Consider the following 18753-nt stretch of genomic DNA (forward strand, 5'->3'; position numbering starts at 1 on the left):
AATAACAAAAGGAGTACTGATACAATAATTGACAGATTTATCCCCCTACTATGTGCCACTGTGTGGAAATAATTTCAATTTTTCACTTGCTTGACAAGTAACAAACCTGGTATCTTTAATATTACTCATAAATAGTTAGAAAGATTCCTAAAAACATCCTTAAGTTTAATGCAGTTGTATGCCTAATTTGTATGCTTAGGTTTGATACATTCTAAATGAATCATCTCATTCTAACCCATTTTCTGTGCCTGATGTATCATAATTGAGGTAACTGTGTGCAAGTTTGTCACCTATTGTGTGAGTGGGGCTGATCCCAGTGCTTGTTGGCATGCTGACTGATGAGGTGGTGCTGTGCAAGGATGTTGAATTGTAATCATCTGTAAGAAAATAAACAACATATCAGCATTAAAAACTGAAGTTCATTCTTTCATATGGCTTTGTCTTCAGAAATGTCTTACACTACAGCCCTTCTCCACCTTTTTTTCTTAGGGGATTTTTGTTATTTAGAGAAGACGGCTAAAAGAAAAGTCATGTCAAAATAGTAAATAAAACAAAAAAATGAGTATGTAAATAGAAAGCAAATTTTTAGGAGTATACCCCTTACAAATGAATTTTGCAATGTACAGTGACAATTTTTTTGGTCATTATTTAGTCATAATCCAAGATGAAGTCAACATAAAAATGTTACAGTTTGTGAACTGGGAAAAACAAGAACATTTTGGTATATTATTACAGTAAAACAATTATGAACAGTTCTTGTGCTGTTTCACAAACAGCAACTCTAGATAGTGCTCATTTGCAAGATCATGTAACTTGCTCACTATATTTCTTACCATATATCATTATTTATCTCCATGTTTTTAAACCACTGACAGGTTTATATATTCTCTTTTAGGCTCATTCCTATTGCTCTTGCTTTGGGGAAAGCTTTGTTGGCAGCAGCTGGCATTTTGGCGCTACTGTGACGACTGCAAGACTTGGCCTCCATATACCAGACCTGGTCCTGAGATCCTGCAAATAATCCTGGTATTGCTGCTGTGCCAAATTGCAGACACCTTTTTGATTTGAGGAACCATGAGCTGAAAAAGGCTACCCTGATGCTGAATGACTTCGTTTTCCCCCAGAGTTCTGAGAGCAGAGAGTGGCTTCCAAAGGAAGAGTGCAAACCTGCTGAACCATTCCCGAAGGCAGAGGGAGTGCGTGCGGTGAGGGCAGCAGTGCTGCTGTTGAGTGCTGGGGTGCTCGGTGCCGTGCTGGGGCTGGGCGCTGTGTGCGTGGAGAAGTGCGTGCTGTTTGCAAGGGTGGCACCTGTGGCACCTGTGGTGAGAGGTACAGCAGGGTCGTTAATGCTTCACGTCTGCCTGGCCAAGGAGGGACAGAGCTGTCCCCAGCACTGGGCTGCAGTGCTGGAGCACTCTCATACTGGAATGCTGGGAATTTTTAAGGAAGCAAAGAGACAGCAAACTTTTAAAGTGCAGGGGATTCACAGGTGTCAGATGAACATCCAGTGAGTATATTCCTTTTTGGTTATGTCTGCACCTTTCATGCTAAATGCTGTGTTTTAAAATGCACTCAAATACATGACTGAAAACCAGACTTGTCGGATATTATTGCCTATTAAGACAGCATATTTCATTTTGTTGCATGAATGAAAAGGCATTATACACTCTGTGAGGTAACTGTGTGTGAGAAAAAGAAAAAAGAAATTATCAGGGAAAAAAAATCAATGCAGTTCTCTCAAGTGAATTAGGTTTCTTACCAGGTGTGGTCATTGTTATCGTCTGTCCTGAAAAAGAGAAAGAGATAGAAAAACTATAAATTAAACTTTCAAGGAACTAAACACGTCATTGGCCAAAAATACAAAAAGACACATTCCTTCCTCCCAAACATCAGCTAAGCTTTTCCCAGGAAATTACACATTCTTAAGTATTATTTAGTGGATGTAGCAACAATCAGACCCCCAAAATATCAAGCATGTGGTCACAGAATCACAGAATGGTCTGGGTTAGAGAGGATCTTAAAGACCGTCTAGTTCAAACACCAGTAGATGCCACCCAGTAGATTAGGTTTCTCAGGGCCACCCAAAAACTTCCATCCACTTCTTTGGTTCTTCCTTCCTCTTTCTTTTACTTCTTCTACCAGTTCTTTCCCACTATGTTTGTTTCTTGGAATTTATTTCTTTTTTTGTGGCACGTGTTTTTCAGATAGTACTTTCCTATTTATAATTTCTCTGTTACTTCAGCTTCCCTACATGGCACTTCACAACTGCTGCAGCTCTACTCTTTTGAAAATAAACTCCTTCAACCTTTAAAGCAAAAAGCCAGGTTTATGTGACAAAGTGCAATACTTATGAGGGATACATAAGTATCCTGTTCATGTGCCAGAATCAAAACCATGTCTCTCGTCTCTGACACAGATGATCAACATAGGCAGTTCTCCTGGGACTCCAGAGATTTTCTCCCTATCGACCTGACAAGCAGCAGCACACGTGTTGGTTGCTTAGTGGGCACCATGGATTCTGCACCCCATATGGACAGTTCAGAAAGCTGACAACGGCCATTAAAAACACACAGCCAGTGATGGCAACGTCACCTGCAAAGAGTGAGCAATTTTGTGCTCAGAACTGTCATGAAGTGTATCTAAGCCATGATATGAATATGAATGTAAACAAAAGCTAAAGTCTTGCAAATACTTGTCTAGTGAGCAGCTGAATTTGTTGTGGACAGTATATTATTCAAGATCTCTTACCACAAATTAAAATTTGAAAAAAGCCAATAGGCTGATGTCTTACAGAAAAAGTATCAAGAGAAGTCAAATGAACTCCAGCTAAAAAGAGTAATGCAGTATTTCTTTACAGAAGTGGGGAGGGGTGTTGCCTAAAATCTGCTTCATGAGATGAGGATATGGGTCTGTCTATACTTTGCTTGAAATCATATGAAACTGCCAAAATAACATTGCTCTTAATTGTAAGAATATAGTCTCTAAAATGTAGCAGACTGACAACAGGTTGAATAACACGGGTGTAGAAGCCACTACATTAACAGGTCTAGCATGAAGATTCATTTATATCTATATATCTTCATTGCATTCTTTTCAAAGCTACAGAATATTAGCAGATGAAGCTTCCTAACCTGAAAGAGGTTACAGATAAGAAACAAAAATATAGGTGATCTTTTGAACTATCAGTGTACCTTCAGCATCCAAAATCTCCTATCTGCAACATTTCTTTACAACAATTGCATAAACAATAGCTATACACATTAAACTGCCAAGGAACCCTGTAAAAGCTAACAGTTATTCATATTTGCCATAAACAATTAATTTTCAATGTTCTTTCATGGTTTTCAATTCAGTGTTTGAAAACTGGCAGTTGGTCATTCTAAATTCCATAATGTGATTTTTCTTTATTCAAATGGCTTCTCAGATGAAGAATCAATTATTCCCCCTCCTTTCCCTAATCTTACTTTAGTTCAACACATCAAATATACCTCAAGCTAAAAATTAACCTTCTGTGAGCATCAACACAGATCAACTTTCACTTAAAAAACTTTTCCAAGAACACAATAAAAAGAAGTTGTAGAAAAAGTCCTAAATTAAACTCTGCTCAGATTAGTGAAACATTAAGAAATGGGTTTCAAGCTGCTTACTGATCTCTAATGCAAACATAATAGAAACAAAAACATATACATCAAGACTGCCTCTTCCAAGTAAAGTGAGATAATAAGAGAAAAGGGGGATCATAAGCTTGTTGGTGTTGTGTTTCTGGTTGCCTCATTCACTTCCTCAAGATTCCTGTGAAAATAATTTTCCCCATCCTCCCCCTTGTAAAGTTAGGAATAATGCTAGTAGCTTAAATAGAGTGTAAAGTTTATTGCTCACTCGCAGTGAGAGATGCTAAACATTACACATAATCATAGAACTCCAGGTTAGAAGTGATTTTAGAAATCACCTGGTCCCACTGCCTTGCTCAGAACAGTGTCTTAAAACAGTCTGGAAAGTAATAGTCCTAGATTGCCTTTTTTTTCCCCCTACAACTAAGCAGTGTTATTTTAACAGAACTTCATGGCAGTTTTATGCTCTTCTAAGCATTTTAAGGGTCTCCTGCTCTCCTGTGATTCTCTTCCCTGATACGCTTTATTGTAAAAATGGAAGAGGACGCAGTTGAAAAGAATTCAATAGGTGGCACCAGAACACTAGAAAATCCTCTCAGAAAGAAAAGCAAATACATTTCCCCATGAAACCTTATTGGGAGATACTTGGTAAAATGAAGGAAAATCAAGAAGGATCCCAACACACCAGACTCTGTTGCTCTGAGATTAATAGGTATATTGCTACTATTCATTTATTTTCAAAAACCTGACCTAGAGCTAACAAATATGTCTGCGTTAACCTCAGGCTAACAAAGTAAACCTCAAAGACAAAACTGTCTGCTCATGTTTATATTCTAAAACATAACTCTGGAAACTTGAAAGCTGAAATCCAAAAATATCTTTAAAATGTAATAAGGATGTCCAATCCCCCAAACACACGGTGTGCAGTACCAAAGCTTGGTGATTGCCAAACTAAGCAAGTCGGTCTGAGTTTAAACAAGAACTATCCCAAAACTTTTCTCAAAGCTTAAACTGCATCCAACCATAAGACAGTTTTAAGATGGTATGTGTAGGATAGCCCAAGGATAACATCAGATAACCCAAGTGGAAGAATTAAAGCATAGAAAAAGTTCCTACTACTGAAGTAAGTTTTTTAAGCCTCCCTTTCCCTTGTCCTGCTTTGGCCACCAGTTGGTTACTGCTGACTTACCTAAAAGATTTGCAACCCATCAGTAATGTTTGAGCAAATCTGGCCTTAATCACATGCCCTGGAAAAAGATATAACCAGCAGCTCATCCCACGGGCAGATGGGAGACTGGCTAATTGCTTTCATTCTCCTTCCTCTCTGGCTACCAGTTGGCAGACAGAATGCAGCTTCTGCTTGAAAGGAAGGGTTGAGATGGAATGACAGGCTGCCAACAAAATACACCTAAAGCAAATGAGCTGACCACTCTTTCTGCTGAAAACCCAAAGACATACTGGCCCTGTAAGTGAACATGCGACTGCTGCCTTATGAAGAAACCTTTTGATGTCCAACAAGAAGAGCAAGTGGAAAAACCGGGAAAGAAACCAGGCCCCCAAAAAAAAGCCTATCCCTTCAAACCCCTAGGACAGCCTGGGTCACATCTGGAGGTACAGGAGCTGCTGTACCACCTCTGCAGTACTGACTCTGTGCTCAGTGCAGTGAACTGTGGTTGCACCTGTAGAAGAAGTCCAGTTGTATAAGGAGATAGCTTGTTGCTGTCTTAGGAAAGTGCTTTTACTTGGCAGGACCAAGCAGCTTAACAGAAGACAAGTGGGACCCAGAATATGTTAAAATATACTGTTTTTCAGGGAAGTCCAGGGTCTGATCTTCTCAAGCAGAAGGAAGTGCCAGCACACATTTCCTGTGTGCGTGTGCTATTAATAACACAAACTCCAGCTGATAAGATGGAGATCCTCTTGAATCAGCATTAAGAGCCTAAAAATGTTATCATGTTTATAGGGGCAAAAATCCATTAGCTGACGACAGGGAACATCCATTTTAATTCCATTCTGCTGCTTAATTTGCGCAGTGAGTAAAATGGACCTGGTTTTGTATTCCTGCTGGACTGGCTGGGAGACTACACTTGCATCGCAGCAGCTCAGGCTGTCTGCTCTGAGCACAGGATTGCTGCAGGACTGCATTCCTCCATACACACAGCATAGAGCAATGTGGGAAGGAGGATGCCTCTTCTGCTAATAGTGCATTTGGTGTTTTATCTAGCATGGTACCATACCAGCTGGCTCTTCACATCCAGCTGTACTCCTCGTGTCTTTGCCAGAGCTGGGAGGGGGCCGAGGAAGTAATCCTTCCTCTCAGCCTCATGTCTGTAAAACAGTTGGCAGCCGGGTTTTGCTGCCAGGAAAAATGCTTAGTGATTCTGCAGAGCTGCTGCCCTTTTCCCAGGATCTCTCCAGCCTTTACTATATTGGACAGACCCCAGCAACCCCCACCAGGCAGCATTTTACACCAAGCAACGAGTGTAGGACCAGATTCTGTCTTCCCTCTTTTCACAGCTGAACAACACTGCTTCAGCAGGGTCAGGGCTCTTCACATCTGCACAGAAAGCAACAGGATGTGGTCTACTTGTTCAGATGGAGCAAAGCTCTTTGAGGGGGTCTCCTAGCAAATAGCACAGACATTGCAGCTCCCCTGCAAGCCAACACTGAATTGCAAAAAAAGAACAGCTCCTGGTGGGAGGTGAAGGGTGAGTAAGGCAAGAAGCCTTACAAAATGCTGCCAGCCACCCTTCTTTGATTTATTTTTAAACTTCAAGTGGGATAGGACGTAGTTCACACCTACTTTAAGGTTCCCTTGCGCTGCCAGAACCAGCTAAAGAGACCTTAAAGTAAAAGAGCATCAGGGCCAGAGATGTTACTGTTATTTTTGCCAAAAACACAAAGTGAAGGGATCCATTGCTGCTTTACAAACAAATCTGGGCAGACCTAAGAATAGACTAGCAAACACTTAAACATCTGAGTAATTCTATACCACAGAGGACCCCTCAAATTTTATAGGTGGGATCTCATGTGCAGAACTGCTTTCATAATCAGAGACTACAAAATTACACTTTATTCTTTATCACTAACCCTGGGGAAGAAAAAAACTAAAACTGTTCCTAGTTTCTGAACAAAGTGCTGCTTTTTGAAAATTGAGTAAAAGAATGCCATACAGAGTTCATATTAAAAATACATGAAATTTTGCATGCTCTGAGTCAAAAAATAAACTACTCATTTGAGTCTACAGTGTAGAACTTTCTCAGGTAACAGAGACATTTCAGAGGGTCCTAAAATAGAAACCTACTCTTGTGGTCATTGAAGTCATCAAATCACTTCTAAGTTATTCGTTATCTAATTGATAAAAGTCTTCATAGCCCTATAGCAATCATAGGAATTAGAACTAAATAAACATTTTAATTTCTTTTCCACAGGCAACATTTACAATATTTATTTTCACCAGAAATTAGGGATAAAATGTTGAAACTGTAAATTTTAATTGAACAGAAATTCTAACATGTTCTGATTGAGAAATGCCAATTGTTTCCTTTTGACACCTGGATTTAATGTCCATTCTGTCTCTTCAGAACAATAATTAAAATAGTTTCCCTCTGATTTCTCAAAATATTTCTTTTTGTACAAGTTCATTAATAATTGCCTCCCATAGCTATTCCTTCACACAGTGCATGGCAGCCTAAGAGCCTGATCCTGGCACTCTTTCCTACACCTTAAACCTTTGGTTAAAGCACATATCTGACAGTCAAAGGTCTTGCTGTTCCCAAACACCTGCCAGTGCAGAGACCTGACTTGCACGGGGGAAGGCGTGGTCTTCCTGCAGAGCACAGCTCAGGAGTAAGTGCTGGCCTGACTACAGCTAACGTGATAGGATGTGGTATTATGCTTTTAGTGAAAACTGACCTCTGAAATTAATGCTTGTTCTAGATCCCTCTCCTTGCTGTCCACCTTCCAAGACTGGAGTTATCCCTATCCTCCTCAAGTTCAGAGTCAACTATAGGCATTAATCAGTATTTACAGCTATGGAGAAGGCAAAAAATTCAAATTAGCCAGCAGTCAAATACAAGGGGAGCAACCAGAACAAAGAGATGGAATTATGAATATATAACTGACAGATACAAGGAGGACCACAATATTGCAAACTCAGGAAAGAGAAGGAAATAAAAACATCAAAGTTTGTCAGAGTTTATAAGGTAAAAACGAATTATTACCAAGTATAACTTGCGCAAACATACTGAGCCTTTCTTAAGAAAAGGAAAAGGAAAAAGGCACAAGAAAAATACTGAGATAATATTTTTTCTCAACTAACCTGAAACTGAATATTTCTGACCATTTAAAAAAAGTTTCTGACCATTTTAAAAAAACTTTTCTTGTTGTGATAATGCAAAATAAATGTAAGAGTTTAATTTTTTTCAGAGAAAAATAAAAACACAGAGCAAAAGAGAATTTCTCTGATGAAATATTAATTTAATGGAAGTAATACTTGTTACCAATGATATGTAGAGTTTCTCAAAACCATAAACCTGACGTACAACAAAAACCAAAAGCAAAAAAACCCAAAAACTAAAATTAAATTCTTTTTGCCAATACAGTTCCTACAAACCTAAAATAAATACCCAGGAATATTGTGTGTTTAGCAGTCAGGAGCACTTTTCTGTCAACTGCACCATATTTAATTGACATTCTCAGTCTTCACAGGACGACTTTGTGGTAACCCACTTGCACAGCTAAAGCTAACGACGCCTTTGCTGCTCTGTGGTTTCTCTCATGCTGTTTACTTCTGCCTTTCTTCTACAGAACCCTGCTCAAAAGGAAGAGGGTGCAGCATACTGTTGTTTAGAGCTTAAGTGCTTCCAAATGCAAACTGAGTTACCATAGCACCCACATGCCCAAGCAATCAGACTTATCTTAGTGCTAAACCACTTCTCTAGTGCACTCGTGAAACATCCCTATTAAACTCCTTTTCATCACATTTGCATTTGTAATTATTTTCAGTTGTACAGGTTCATTAATATGACACAGTGGGGGCGGGGGGGCAATCTTTGGGATGAAGTCCAGGCTGCTTTGCAGAGAGTACTTGTCACCATGTGAATTGTCTGCAAGAGAGGAGAATATCAAACCCTGAGGTTCCTTCAGCTGTGAAATGCTGGGTACCCTTCACAGTCATTAAGAAACACCTATACACAAGGAATGGAAGATTGGCTGTGATATTTGTTTGGCAATATTGTGCTACATGCAAAAAAAATCTGTTAATATTTGCTCTGCCCTTTATATATTTTCAGAATTTGTGCACATACAGTCTTGAGCCAAATCCATGTTGTTCCCATGCTAAATTTCTCTGCTCCCGAGGGCCAGTCCCTCTGACTTGAGTCATGACTTTCCTAGCCCTGCTGCACCTTCCTTGATCTTCCTTTCCCACATGGACCATGAACAGAAACACTTGCTCCATATTTCTCTGCTCAATGGCACTGATAGGATGGTTCTGGATTTGCTGAATGGATATTGTGTATGACAAGCAGAAGGAGCAAAGAACTTACACCTATTGTATTGTCCTCTCCATTCCTACTCCATGGTTTTTGCAATTGCCAACTCTATTAGTCATAGAGAGCTGTGGAGGACAGCAGAAAGCAGCTCAGTTCTCAAAAGTTTTGATCATAAAAAGAGGCTACAGCTGAGAACTGACTGACTGTTGGTGAGAGTGCAAGGCAGGGGCAACCTTCCTTCATTTGAGGCCCTTCATTGGACCACGGCTTACTTAAATATCTGACTCACTTCTCTGCTTCTCAGAGACAGATATCTGAGTTCCTTCAAGATTAAAGCATTATCTGGTTTTGTAGATCTTCCTGATTGCACATAACTTTTTATATAATTTTGCCAGCAATAGAAAATGGGCCCTTTGCTCTGATAAACAGAATCAACTTGGAAATACTTCTCTAAACTGTCTTTAATTAGCTCAAACTTCAAACCATAAACAATTTAGTATTGTATGAAAAGTAGGGGAGGCTGCAGCTAAATGATGTTTAAGGTCTATTCCAACCCAAGTCTTTCTGTGAGTCTGTGATTCTAAAATCCCCATTTTAGCCACTGATAACATAGAGACTGTTGAAATCAGAAATACCTTCTGTTTGCCAGAGTCCAATTAGCTTGAAGTCCTTGGATCAACAGCTCTGTACTTACTGAGAGCATTGTATCAGTGAGGACTCTAATCAGCGATTTTCAAAAAGATTCAGCCAGTGATTTTTAAAAAGAAATTAACATTTCTTCCAAGAAATGACATCTCCCTGTGAGTTATTCCTTTTTGTAGTAGTATTCTTCTCTGATCCACTGCTATGTTAAACACCCTAACAAACCACTTGGCTGATTGCTATGCACTGCAGATTTTTTACTGATAAAGGACACATAAATGTACCACAGGAGTGCCTTGGCTTCACCTTGGCCAAGGGCTGAGGGCAGGGCAAGCATGGCTGTGTGGTGGCACACAGACTCAAGCCAGCAGGACCAGAGTGTGACAAATGACAGAGCAACAACCCACCAGAGAGCAACACTGAATAACTTCTGCAAAGGTGTAGTGCGGGTGTTCCTGGGGCTGCACTGACACTGACAGCACCTGAGTGACCCTCAGGTAGTAACTGGCAGTAGCAGCTGGGGACAGAAAGAATCCAGAGCCCCACAAAGCTGCAGTCACAGAGTACCTCTGGCACAGGTGAATGTACAGCTGGTAGCTGCACTGTTCCCATAGTTGTTCCCCTCACCAAGGTAATTCAGTACTGCTGCAAAAATCACACTTTTCAGACAGGGCTGTGACTACAACATTTCTGATACTTCTAGGAGATGGCAAGTGGCTCAAAGGAGTGTTGGTCTGAGTGATGCAGTGATGCTTGGTGCTACTGAAGTGGCCCTGTTACAGAGCCAGATGGTGGGGCTGGGGGAGTCAGCTGCTGTCTTGGGTGAGAACAGGTCCCGTGGTTCAAATGAGCACATTGGAGTCAGAGTGAAGATCTGAGTGAGGATCTGCCTTTATCTACTCACAAAATTAAACATTCATTTTTAATTGAATTATCTGATGCTTGTGCAGTCCAGGCCTAAAGAAAACCAGCTGTTTATACCACAGCAGAGTAATGCATGTGCTATTATTCAGTACCTCCAGTCACAGTGCTGGGTTTTATTGTGCCCAGTTACTCTGCCTGCACAGCCTCAGCCTTTGAAAGATTCGCAAATCAGGATAAAGATGTGGCACAAAAATTTCCTTTTCCAGTGATCTGTCATTTGTACTTCTGTGACTTCTTGCTCCGAGCTTAACAGAACCCTCAGCAGTCCCTGTGCTCCATGAGCTGAAGTCCCAGACTCACATCTCCAAGCAGCAATGCTCTAAACTATCCTGCTAGTCTCAGTCATCTCCTATGACCCAGATTTCTTCCAGCATGAAGAGAAGATCCTAACCAGCACTGGCTGATAGACAACTAGCTTCTGTTTCTTGAAAGGATAGAGAGTACAGAGGGAAAAAAATCATGCAGCTCAGTGGAGAACCGTTCCCATACCAACTCTGCCTGCTGGGCAGCTTCCTCACCCTCCCGGGGCTGCCAGCTGCAGCCAGCAAACTCTCTTTGTTTCAAGGGACAGTGATTTTACTTGGCTACTATCTTCACTTTTTCTTTTTCCTCCAGACATTCAGGCCAAAATTTATCAGAATTGAATATCCATCATCAAATATGCTATTACATATATATATAATAACATTTTTGTTGTTCATAAAATACTATGACAGCCAGTATTCACTGACCAACAGCTAAATCAGCAACATACTTGTTAGGGTGCAATTTAAAACACAGTAATCTCTACACACAAAATGTTGATAGGAAGCATCATGTAAGGGTCAGATTCTACCAGCATTATTCATGCAAAAATCATTTGAAAAGTAAATCACTCAGTGATGCATATCATTCTTTTCCAAAAAGCTGCCTCTTGAAATTTATCATTCATTTTTTATTATTTCCCTGGAGGCTTTTAAGAAAAGACTGGATGTGGTACTTAATGCCATGGTCCAGTTGACAAGGTGGTGTTAGGTCATAGGTTGGACTCAATGATCTCAAAGGTCTTTTCCAACCTAGTTAATTCTGGGATTCTGGGATTGTGTGAAAAGCAGAAATTACACTATTTAAATTAATCAACATTTCCTATATTTGATGTATGACCTGAAATCCATCTTGTACTCAGCCAGAATGAGAAAAATTGGAACTGTGACCAAGTCCTACCCAGGAATTCCACTTTTTACTCAACTGCGTGAGTGGCTGGATGTACCTTCCATTTCTGTGCCTCTCTAACATCCCATGCAAAGTGGAGATAGTGACATATTGCAATTAGAAATCAATTTAAAATGATGAAGTTCGCAGACAAGAGATCTGAAAGTGCCATAAAAAATGTGCTCACGTCCATCTGATTGCAGGAATAGGAACAGGCTGCAAAGAGAGAAACTCCTTGAACTTGAGCTCCCCAGAATGCTATGCACACCCTTATGAAAGCCTCTCCTTATCTCAAAATCTGGATTGCAAAAGCTGGGTTCTGTCCCTTCAGGGAAGCAGAGCAGCTGAGCAGGTCAAGAAGGGGCCCTTACTTCATGCCACATCAGAAGCAATGATGAACGGATTTCAGAAGATAACCGAGTCCAACAATTCCTCCAGAATCCAAAAAAAACATTAAGTGAAAGTGATTTTTTGATCCCCTCTCCTTCTTAATTTTTCTCTTGAAATCAGATCAGCAATTTTGGTACCCAACTCTGGGCCATTCACTCCATTTCAGACGTGCTCTTTTTTTTCCTCTTTCTCCATTTGCTATTTTCATTATAACAAACAGGAGATGTGAGATCCACCTTTAACTAACAAACCACCTGATAATCACAAGCAGAGAGAGGCAAAACCAGTTAATCTAATGTTGCTTTAAATCCTGTGCTGATCAACCTTTTCTAAAAGACTCTATGCTGAATGTTTCAGGAAATAAAGGCTCAGAATGGCAGTATTACACTCTGCTCAAAGGGATTGTGGTGCCCCACATTCGAGCAAAAATCTAAAGCTCATGTTCCTCAGGATTTGAACAAGACAGATTTCAGTATCTTTATAAATAATTCAAAGCAAAAAGAACATAAATAGTCTATGCTTCCATCTTTTGCATGTGGCAAGCAAGTTTCATTAGTATTTCACGAACAGTTCCCTTTTTTATTATAATTTTTTATTTTAAAAGCATTAAGTAAGTGGTCTGGGAAAGAAAAGTAAAATCAAAGATACTAGATAAGGATGCTAGACAATAATTTATTTAGGAAAAGAATTTTATGGACCTTTCAATGTATAGGGACCCAGGGAAAGCCCTCAGGCCAAGGTTAAGAGAACATCCAATTTCATGCTCCAAATAATTTTACACTCTTTATATAGGCACAGCTATGCACAAGCCAGGAAATTCCACAGACCTGTAAATATTTCTTATGTCTAATAGTAAGAAATGTGTATATAGCAACATTACACATCTAATGACAATAACAACAACAACTCCCACTTGGAGGTAGGAGGTCAGAAACTAAATTTGATTCGTAAAACAACTATTGGTTTGTATACACACATCCACATGGATGGAGCAGTTTGGAAGCAGAGCGTGTACTCTCTGCTGTGAGGACAGATGGAAAAGCTGAAGCAGAAAGACACAAGTATGTGAAAATGTGGGTAAGACTTTTCTAAGTCTGTACTTTTACAGTATTTTGTTGAAATACTGGTGAATGTATGGCCACATGGCCTGGTAAAATTTACTGCTCTTTCATTTTTAATATGGAAATAGTTAAGATTTTTTTTCTATTGCATAGACTAAGGCATTTGAAGATATTATTTAGCCCCTATTATTTAGCATTTTGTACGTATACCCCACAAAATTGATAGTATGAACAAACTAAAAAAGACAAAACCTTCTGGTAGGTGTTCAAGGAAGTACAGAAATTTGTCATTTGTCATTTACTTCAGTAAGAATTAAGTATAGTTTAATAAAAGATCATAATTTGAAAAAAAGGTTATCTGAGTCAAGACTGCTACAGAGTCTGGCACATAACAGATCTCTTAATAACTCCCCAGCAACACAAGCAGGAAGTGGGGATTCACAGTGCTTAATTCAGCACTCAGCTCTGCTGGCTCAGGAAGGCACGTGAGCCTTCTTTGTACCTCCACTTGGTGCACGGAGACAACACAAGTGTGGGATCACCTGAGTTTCCATGCTGTGCTCTGCACCAGCATGTACACTGTTAGGAGTACTTGGATAAACTCAGCTATCATCAATGCCCTGCATAATCTACAGCACCCACACCCAAACTCTGTCAATTTTTTCTGCTTTTGTAATACTTGATGCTGCAAACTGAAATTCTGAAGGCAGTTTAATTCATATTAAAATTATGAAAGACAATTTATAATGGTGCCCAACATTAACAAGGCAACTGAGAAAGACAGAAAGACTGCAGCATTTCAGTCAAGATTATCAAGAGTATCCTCATGAGCAGAAAGTTTGAAAAATCTATAAAAAAGTAAAACTCTAGCTTCTGGATTTTCATTTTGCTGCACAAGACCGTTTTGTAGGAAATTCCATGGTCAAGGACGCATGATAGATGCTCTGCTCATCTGCTACAAACCCAATCAATTCTACATTGCTAGCACAGTGTGATCTTTCTTTCCTTTTGGATATAAAATATATTCCTTATATACATTTACGTAAGACCCAAAGAAATTAAGGACAGACCAACATCATCTGCAGTGACGACAGCATAAAGCAGTCTGAAGAAGTGCAATGAAAGATATGTCATGAAACCACTAGCCTTCTTTTTAGGTTGACAGGGTCAAAGGAAAGCTTTACAAAGATTATTAAACTTCCAAGAAAATAAGGAACATAGTGATCAGGGAATGGAACCCTGTACCAAGGATATAATGTGTTTCTATTAGGGTACAAATAGCCAATCCTCCAGGGCCACAGCAGATGGTGTAAAAGAAAATTGAGTTAAAGGCTGTCAATTCATTTTTGGCACATGTATGGGGCAGACAGCAGCCCCAAAGGAACAGGATTCTCTGATGAAGGGAAACGGAACTTTTTAAAAGAATTCTCCAAAGAATGCAAGAAATGGCACTGAGGTCCACAGCATCTCCTGCACTGAGCTGAGATTCCCCTGCTCAATCCCCCATCATGGGTGATTGGGAAACTGGCAGTAGCAGAGGAGCTGGCTCTGCAGCGACAAGTGGCTGTTGGCTCAGTGGCATCCCATTGCACTTGGTATCATGAGGAACTTCTCAAATCAGAACCACTGTAATCTATTTGACCATGGCTTTGGTCTACATTACATGAGGAATATGGGCCTCTTGCCAGAGCGTTGGCTCTCCAGCCAGGAGTGCAAGTGTTTTTACTTGTGCAAAGGTACACACTGCTAAAATGGCTTAACTGCCAAGCTTGTTTTGTCTTTCAGTTTTAAGTTACTGGCAGCTGCTAATGAAAGTAATCTTCTACCTCATCAATGTTAATGAGCTTTGGCACTACACTCCTGAATGTGGTTGTAAAAGTCCTGCTTCCTCCAGTAGTTGTGTTACTGCTTGTTCAGGGGCCTCTCTGCCTGGCTTTGCTGTACCGTGTAATCGCATCCTTTTTGGCTATGAGTCACCACAGTTAGTCAGCCACATGGTCTAACTCCCATTTCAGTTTAAATCAACTTCAGGTTAGATTTGAGTGGCTTAACAATGGGAGGGTTCCCATTATCTTGTTTCTGCCATCAGACCTTAGGGGACAAGGCTGAGAGTCAATGCTGGTGTTTACCCATTAGTCAGCTCAAAGTTTTGGTTTGGCAGAGATATAGAGACATTACATACAGTAGAAACCCACTGCAATCCACCACCTCAGTAGGAAGGGGCAGAAGAATTATTTTAACACTTAAAAGTAGATTAAAGTCTTGTTAAATGTGTTTGGTCTGTAGTAGTAAGTTTGGCAAAATGTCTGCCTCTGTTCCTTCCTAGGCCCTGCATTAATGCTGACACTGACAACAGCTTATGAAGCACGGCTGACACATAAATGCGCTCAGAGAAGGGGTTGGGAAGGTCCTGCAGGGCTCCACTGCCTTCTGCACATCCACCCAACAATGCTACTCTGTTGTGCAGCTTAAAATTGCAAAAGCCATATGTGATTGGCTGCTTTTTTCCCTTTTTTTTTTGCCTTCTGCCCTTCCTACCAGCCAATGTTTTGGAGTTCCTGATTCGATGCCCTTTCATCAGCCAACCTCTAAGCTGCAATGGTCCCACGTTCAAGGGGCTGGTCCCCACCTGCCTGGCTCCTCATTATCTTATCATCATGCATCTGCTTATGTCACACTCCAGGAAACTGGCCCACAGCTCTGATGATGCCTCCACAGCACAAATATCCCCATCTGCAAGATGTGTTCAGCCTCCATAGCCTAAACACTGACATGTTCTTACACCAGAGTTTCACTAGGAACTTAGAGCTGTTTCAGACTTGCCACCTAGATTGCCTTTTAGGATGCCTTTACAGTTTGCTGTCTCTCTGACAACTTGATCAGAAATTCTGAAATTCAGAGGTGATAAGATCACAAGGATTAGTTCAGTCTTCTACAGAGATAGTATTAAATTTGTTTGCCCAGCAAGCCTGTGATGTATAACCATGGCACTGTTTATCTTTCTAGTCTTGAGCAGTTTTCACTGGGATAATATGGTTTGACTTCTGGTAAACTAAGAACCTTAATTAAGATTTATATTTCTTTTCAGATAATAACATTTCCAAAATAGATCCAGTCAGCCCCACTTAATAATTTATTGCTAAAGGTAAATAAAATTTAAGTTGCTAACATTACAAAATAATAAAAGGAGAATGTCCATTTCCCTAGTCTATAACTTCATCTGAAATGTATATGTATTTCAAGACTAAAACACAGCTGAATTTCAACAGCTGCATATTCAACATCTTTTGTACAAGGGTAAGAATGGACACAGGAACTGGCAGCAAATAATGATTACAGATGTACAAGAAGAGTTGCATTAGTTACCAGTTATGTGAATTTACTCCTGTTCACCTGCAAACCTAATATGGCAGAGAAGAAGCCAGAGCAGGTTTTGCTCCTCCTCTGCCACCACCAGGAAGAGTTGCACAAGCAGCAGGTTAAGCTCACAAGGTGTGCTTTCAACTGTGAAGAGTATAAGGCAAATCAGGCATAACTTTTTAAACTGCTGCTTTTTAACAGTTTTTGGAGCTAATGGACTTCTTTCAATTTCCTGGTAAATGGCAGCCTGCAAGAACTAAATGGTGTGACAGGATGTGGGTGCCTTAATTTTATCTCCATGTAGCAGAGCACTGGGCTGTACTTAGCAAAGCAGCTCTCAGCTTGCACTGAAAGCAAGTACCTTCCCATTCCCAGGCAAGGCTGCCTGTCAACCCACAAATGAGTAAACTCCTAACTGAGGTAAGGGGAATGGCAGCAACATACAGAAGTACCAACACTTCAGCCTACATTATTTGAAGGCACAGAATTTTGCAAAACTAAAGAACCAGAAAGTGTAGATGCCCTAATGACTCATTTTTTTCATTTTTAGCGTGCTTTTTAGCTACAAAGCACTACACAGGCAACCACCACAATGACCCAAACCTCATGGTACACTATGAGACAGCAAATATCTAAGAAAAAAGACTGTAATTTACCTTCTATGAGCATTGCACAGAATATCCAGAGACTGTCCTGATCTAGGATGATCCAAGCTGCCCAGTACAAACATCCAAAGCACTTTTTTCTTTTATCCTTCTGCTATTACTGTTTCAAGTATTCTTTTACTATTGAAGTCTCATTGATCTAAATTCCAAAGAGCTACCATTAAATGATGATCCCCTGGCTACCTCTACCATAGCAGCTGATGCTCAGGCATCTGATTTTTATTCTTATTGGAATTTCATATTCATAAGTCCTTCAAGAAATGTTGGGTGAATTCCACAACATTCAGCTCTGAAACTTACTTCCTAAAGACAACATCCACAAGCTTTTTCTCATAAGTCTATTCATAAGCTTTTCTTTCATAAAAGAAAATCTAGCATTAATTAAAAAGAAAAAAAAGTGCCATGTCCCATTTCTGCTCTTTCCCAGTGCACCCAGAAGCAAACACCTCGTGCTGTTAAACTGCTGGGCCCCCTCCCCACACCACTAACAGATTGTAGCCAACCCTGCTTTCTACTGTTGTCATACTTTCCAGCACTGAACAGGAATCTCTCTGGGGCTGACTGCATGAAAACTTTGTAAAAAGGCACTTTAGTCCTCTGTTTTATTGCTTCCATTACTTTTTAAAAATCTAGCAGACCCATCGAGTTATTCACAGCTTTTCTCATACATTGGAGTAATTTGTTAATTTATTGTGGCTTATGTGATTTCCTGAATTAATGTCTTCCTTTTGGTAATAATTACTTCGAATTTTACCTAGAGTAGTTGATATTATCTTTAGATAGCATCGCTTTAGATGGATTTTCATCTTCAGAAGAACACCACTAGTACCTACACAAACACTCATAACCCAGCTGTAATTGTTTTCTCTGGCTTTACTGCTCCCTCTCCATTTAGGCTGAGGCACACACTGGAGCAGTGTGTTGTCATAATTTCCTTACAGGTTCTAGGATTTCAGTTTATATTTGTATACTTTCTTTCCATACAATCTAAAATCCTTTCTCCCAGGGCTAACTTTTAACACTTGTCCTCCCAGAGAAGACTAGAGCTCATATTCTGCAGAAATAGCACTGGGGATTTCAAAGGAGATGTAACTTTTACTGTTTAAATTATACCCAGAAGATAGCATATATATTTGCAATACACTACATTTATGTAGCCTACTAACATCTCTCACTTTTTAATACAAGTGTGCATATATTTTTACAATACTAACTCCAAATGAGATATTTATGAGATAAGGCAGTGGCAGAGATATACCATGAAGCTCTTCATGGTATATCTCTGCCACTTCCTTACACTGTGCAAGGAGTCCTTTGGTTAGGTAGGCTGGGAGCTTGATACAGCTGAGTGAATTAACTCTGTTCTTTATATGCCCAATTTCCAGTTTAACTTAATGGTATTTGCAATGGGATT

At 39.9% G+C, this 18753-nt stretch overlaps 1 protein-coding gene across 3 annotated transcripts in view; it reads right to left on the bottom strand.

Annotated features, from left to right (window-relative positions):
* The window catches only part of PTPRC (protein tyrosine phosphatase receptor type C), a 61363-nt gene that overhangs the window by 24470 nt on the left and 18140 nt on the right, over nucleotides 1-18753 (bottom strand). Inside the window, exons 3-5 of one of the 3 annotated variants that reach the window (XM_010409271.4) lie at nucleotides 1760-1786; nucleotides 1168-1317; nucleotides 291-377 (exon numbers count right to left, since the gene is read on the bottom strand). In XM_010409271.4, coding sequence (XP_010407573.3) covers nucleotides 291-377; nucleotides 1168-1317; nucleotides 1760-1786 — 264 coding nt within the window. The remainder of the gene's footprint in view (nucleotides 1-290; nucleotides 378-1167; nucleotides 1318-1759; nucleotides 1787-18753) is intronic. The other 2 variants (XM_010409272.4, XM_010409275.4) reach the window with 2 other exon arrangements.

This window comes from Corvus cornix, chromosome 8 (genome assembly GCF_000738735.6).
Source record: "Corvus cornix cornix isolate S_Up_H32 chromosome 8, ASM73873v5, whole genome shotgun sequence".
Taxonomy (NCBI): Eukaryota; Metazoa; Chordata; class Aves; order Passeriformes; family Corvidae; genus Corvus; species Corvus cornix.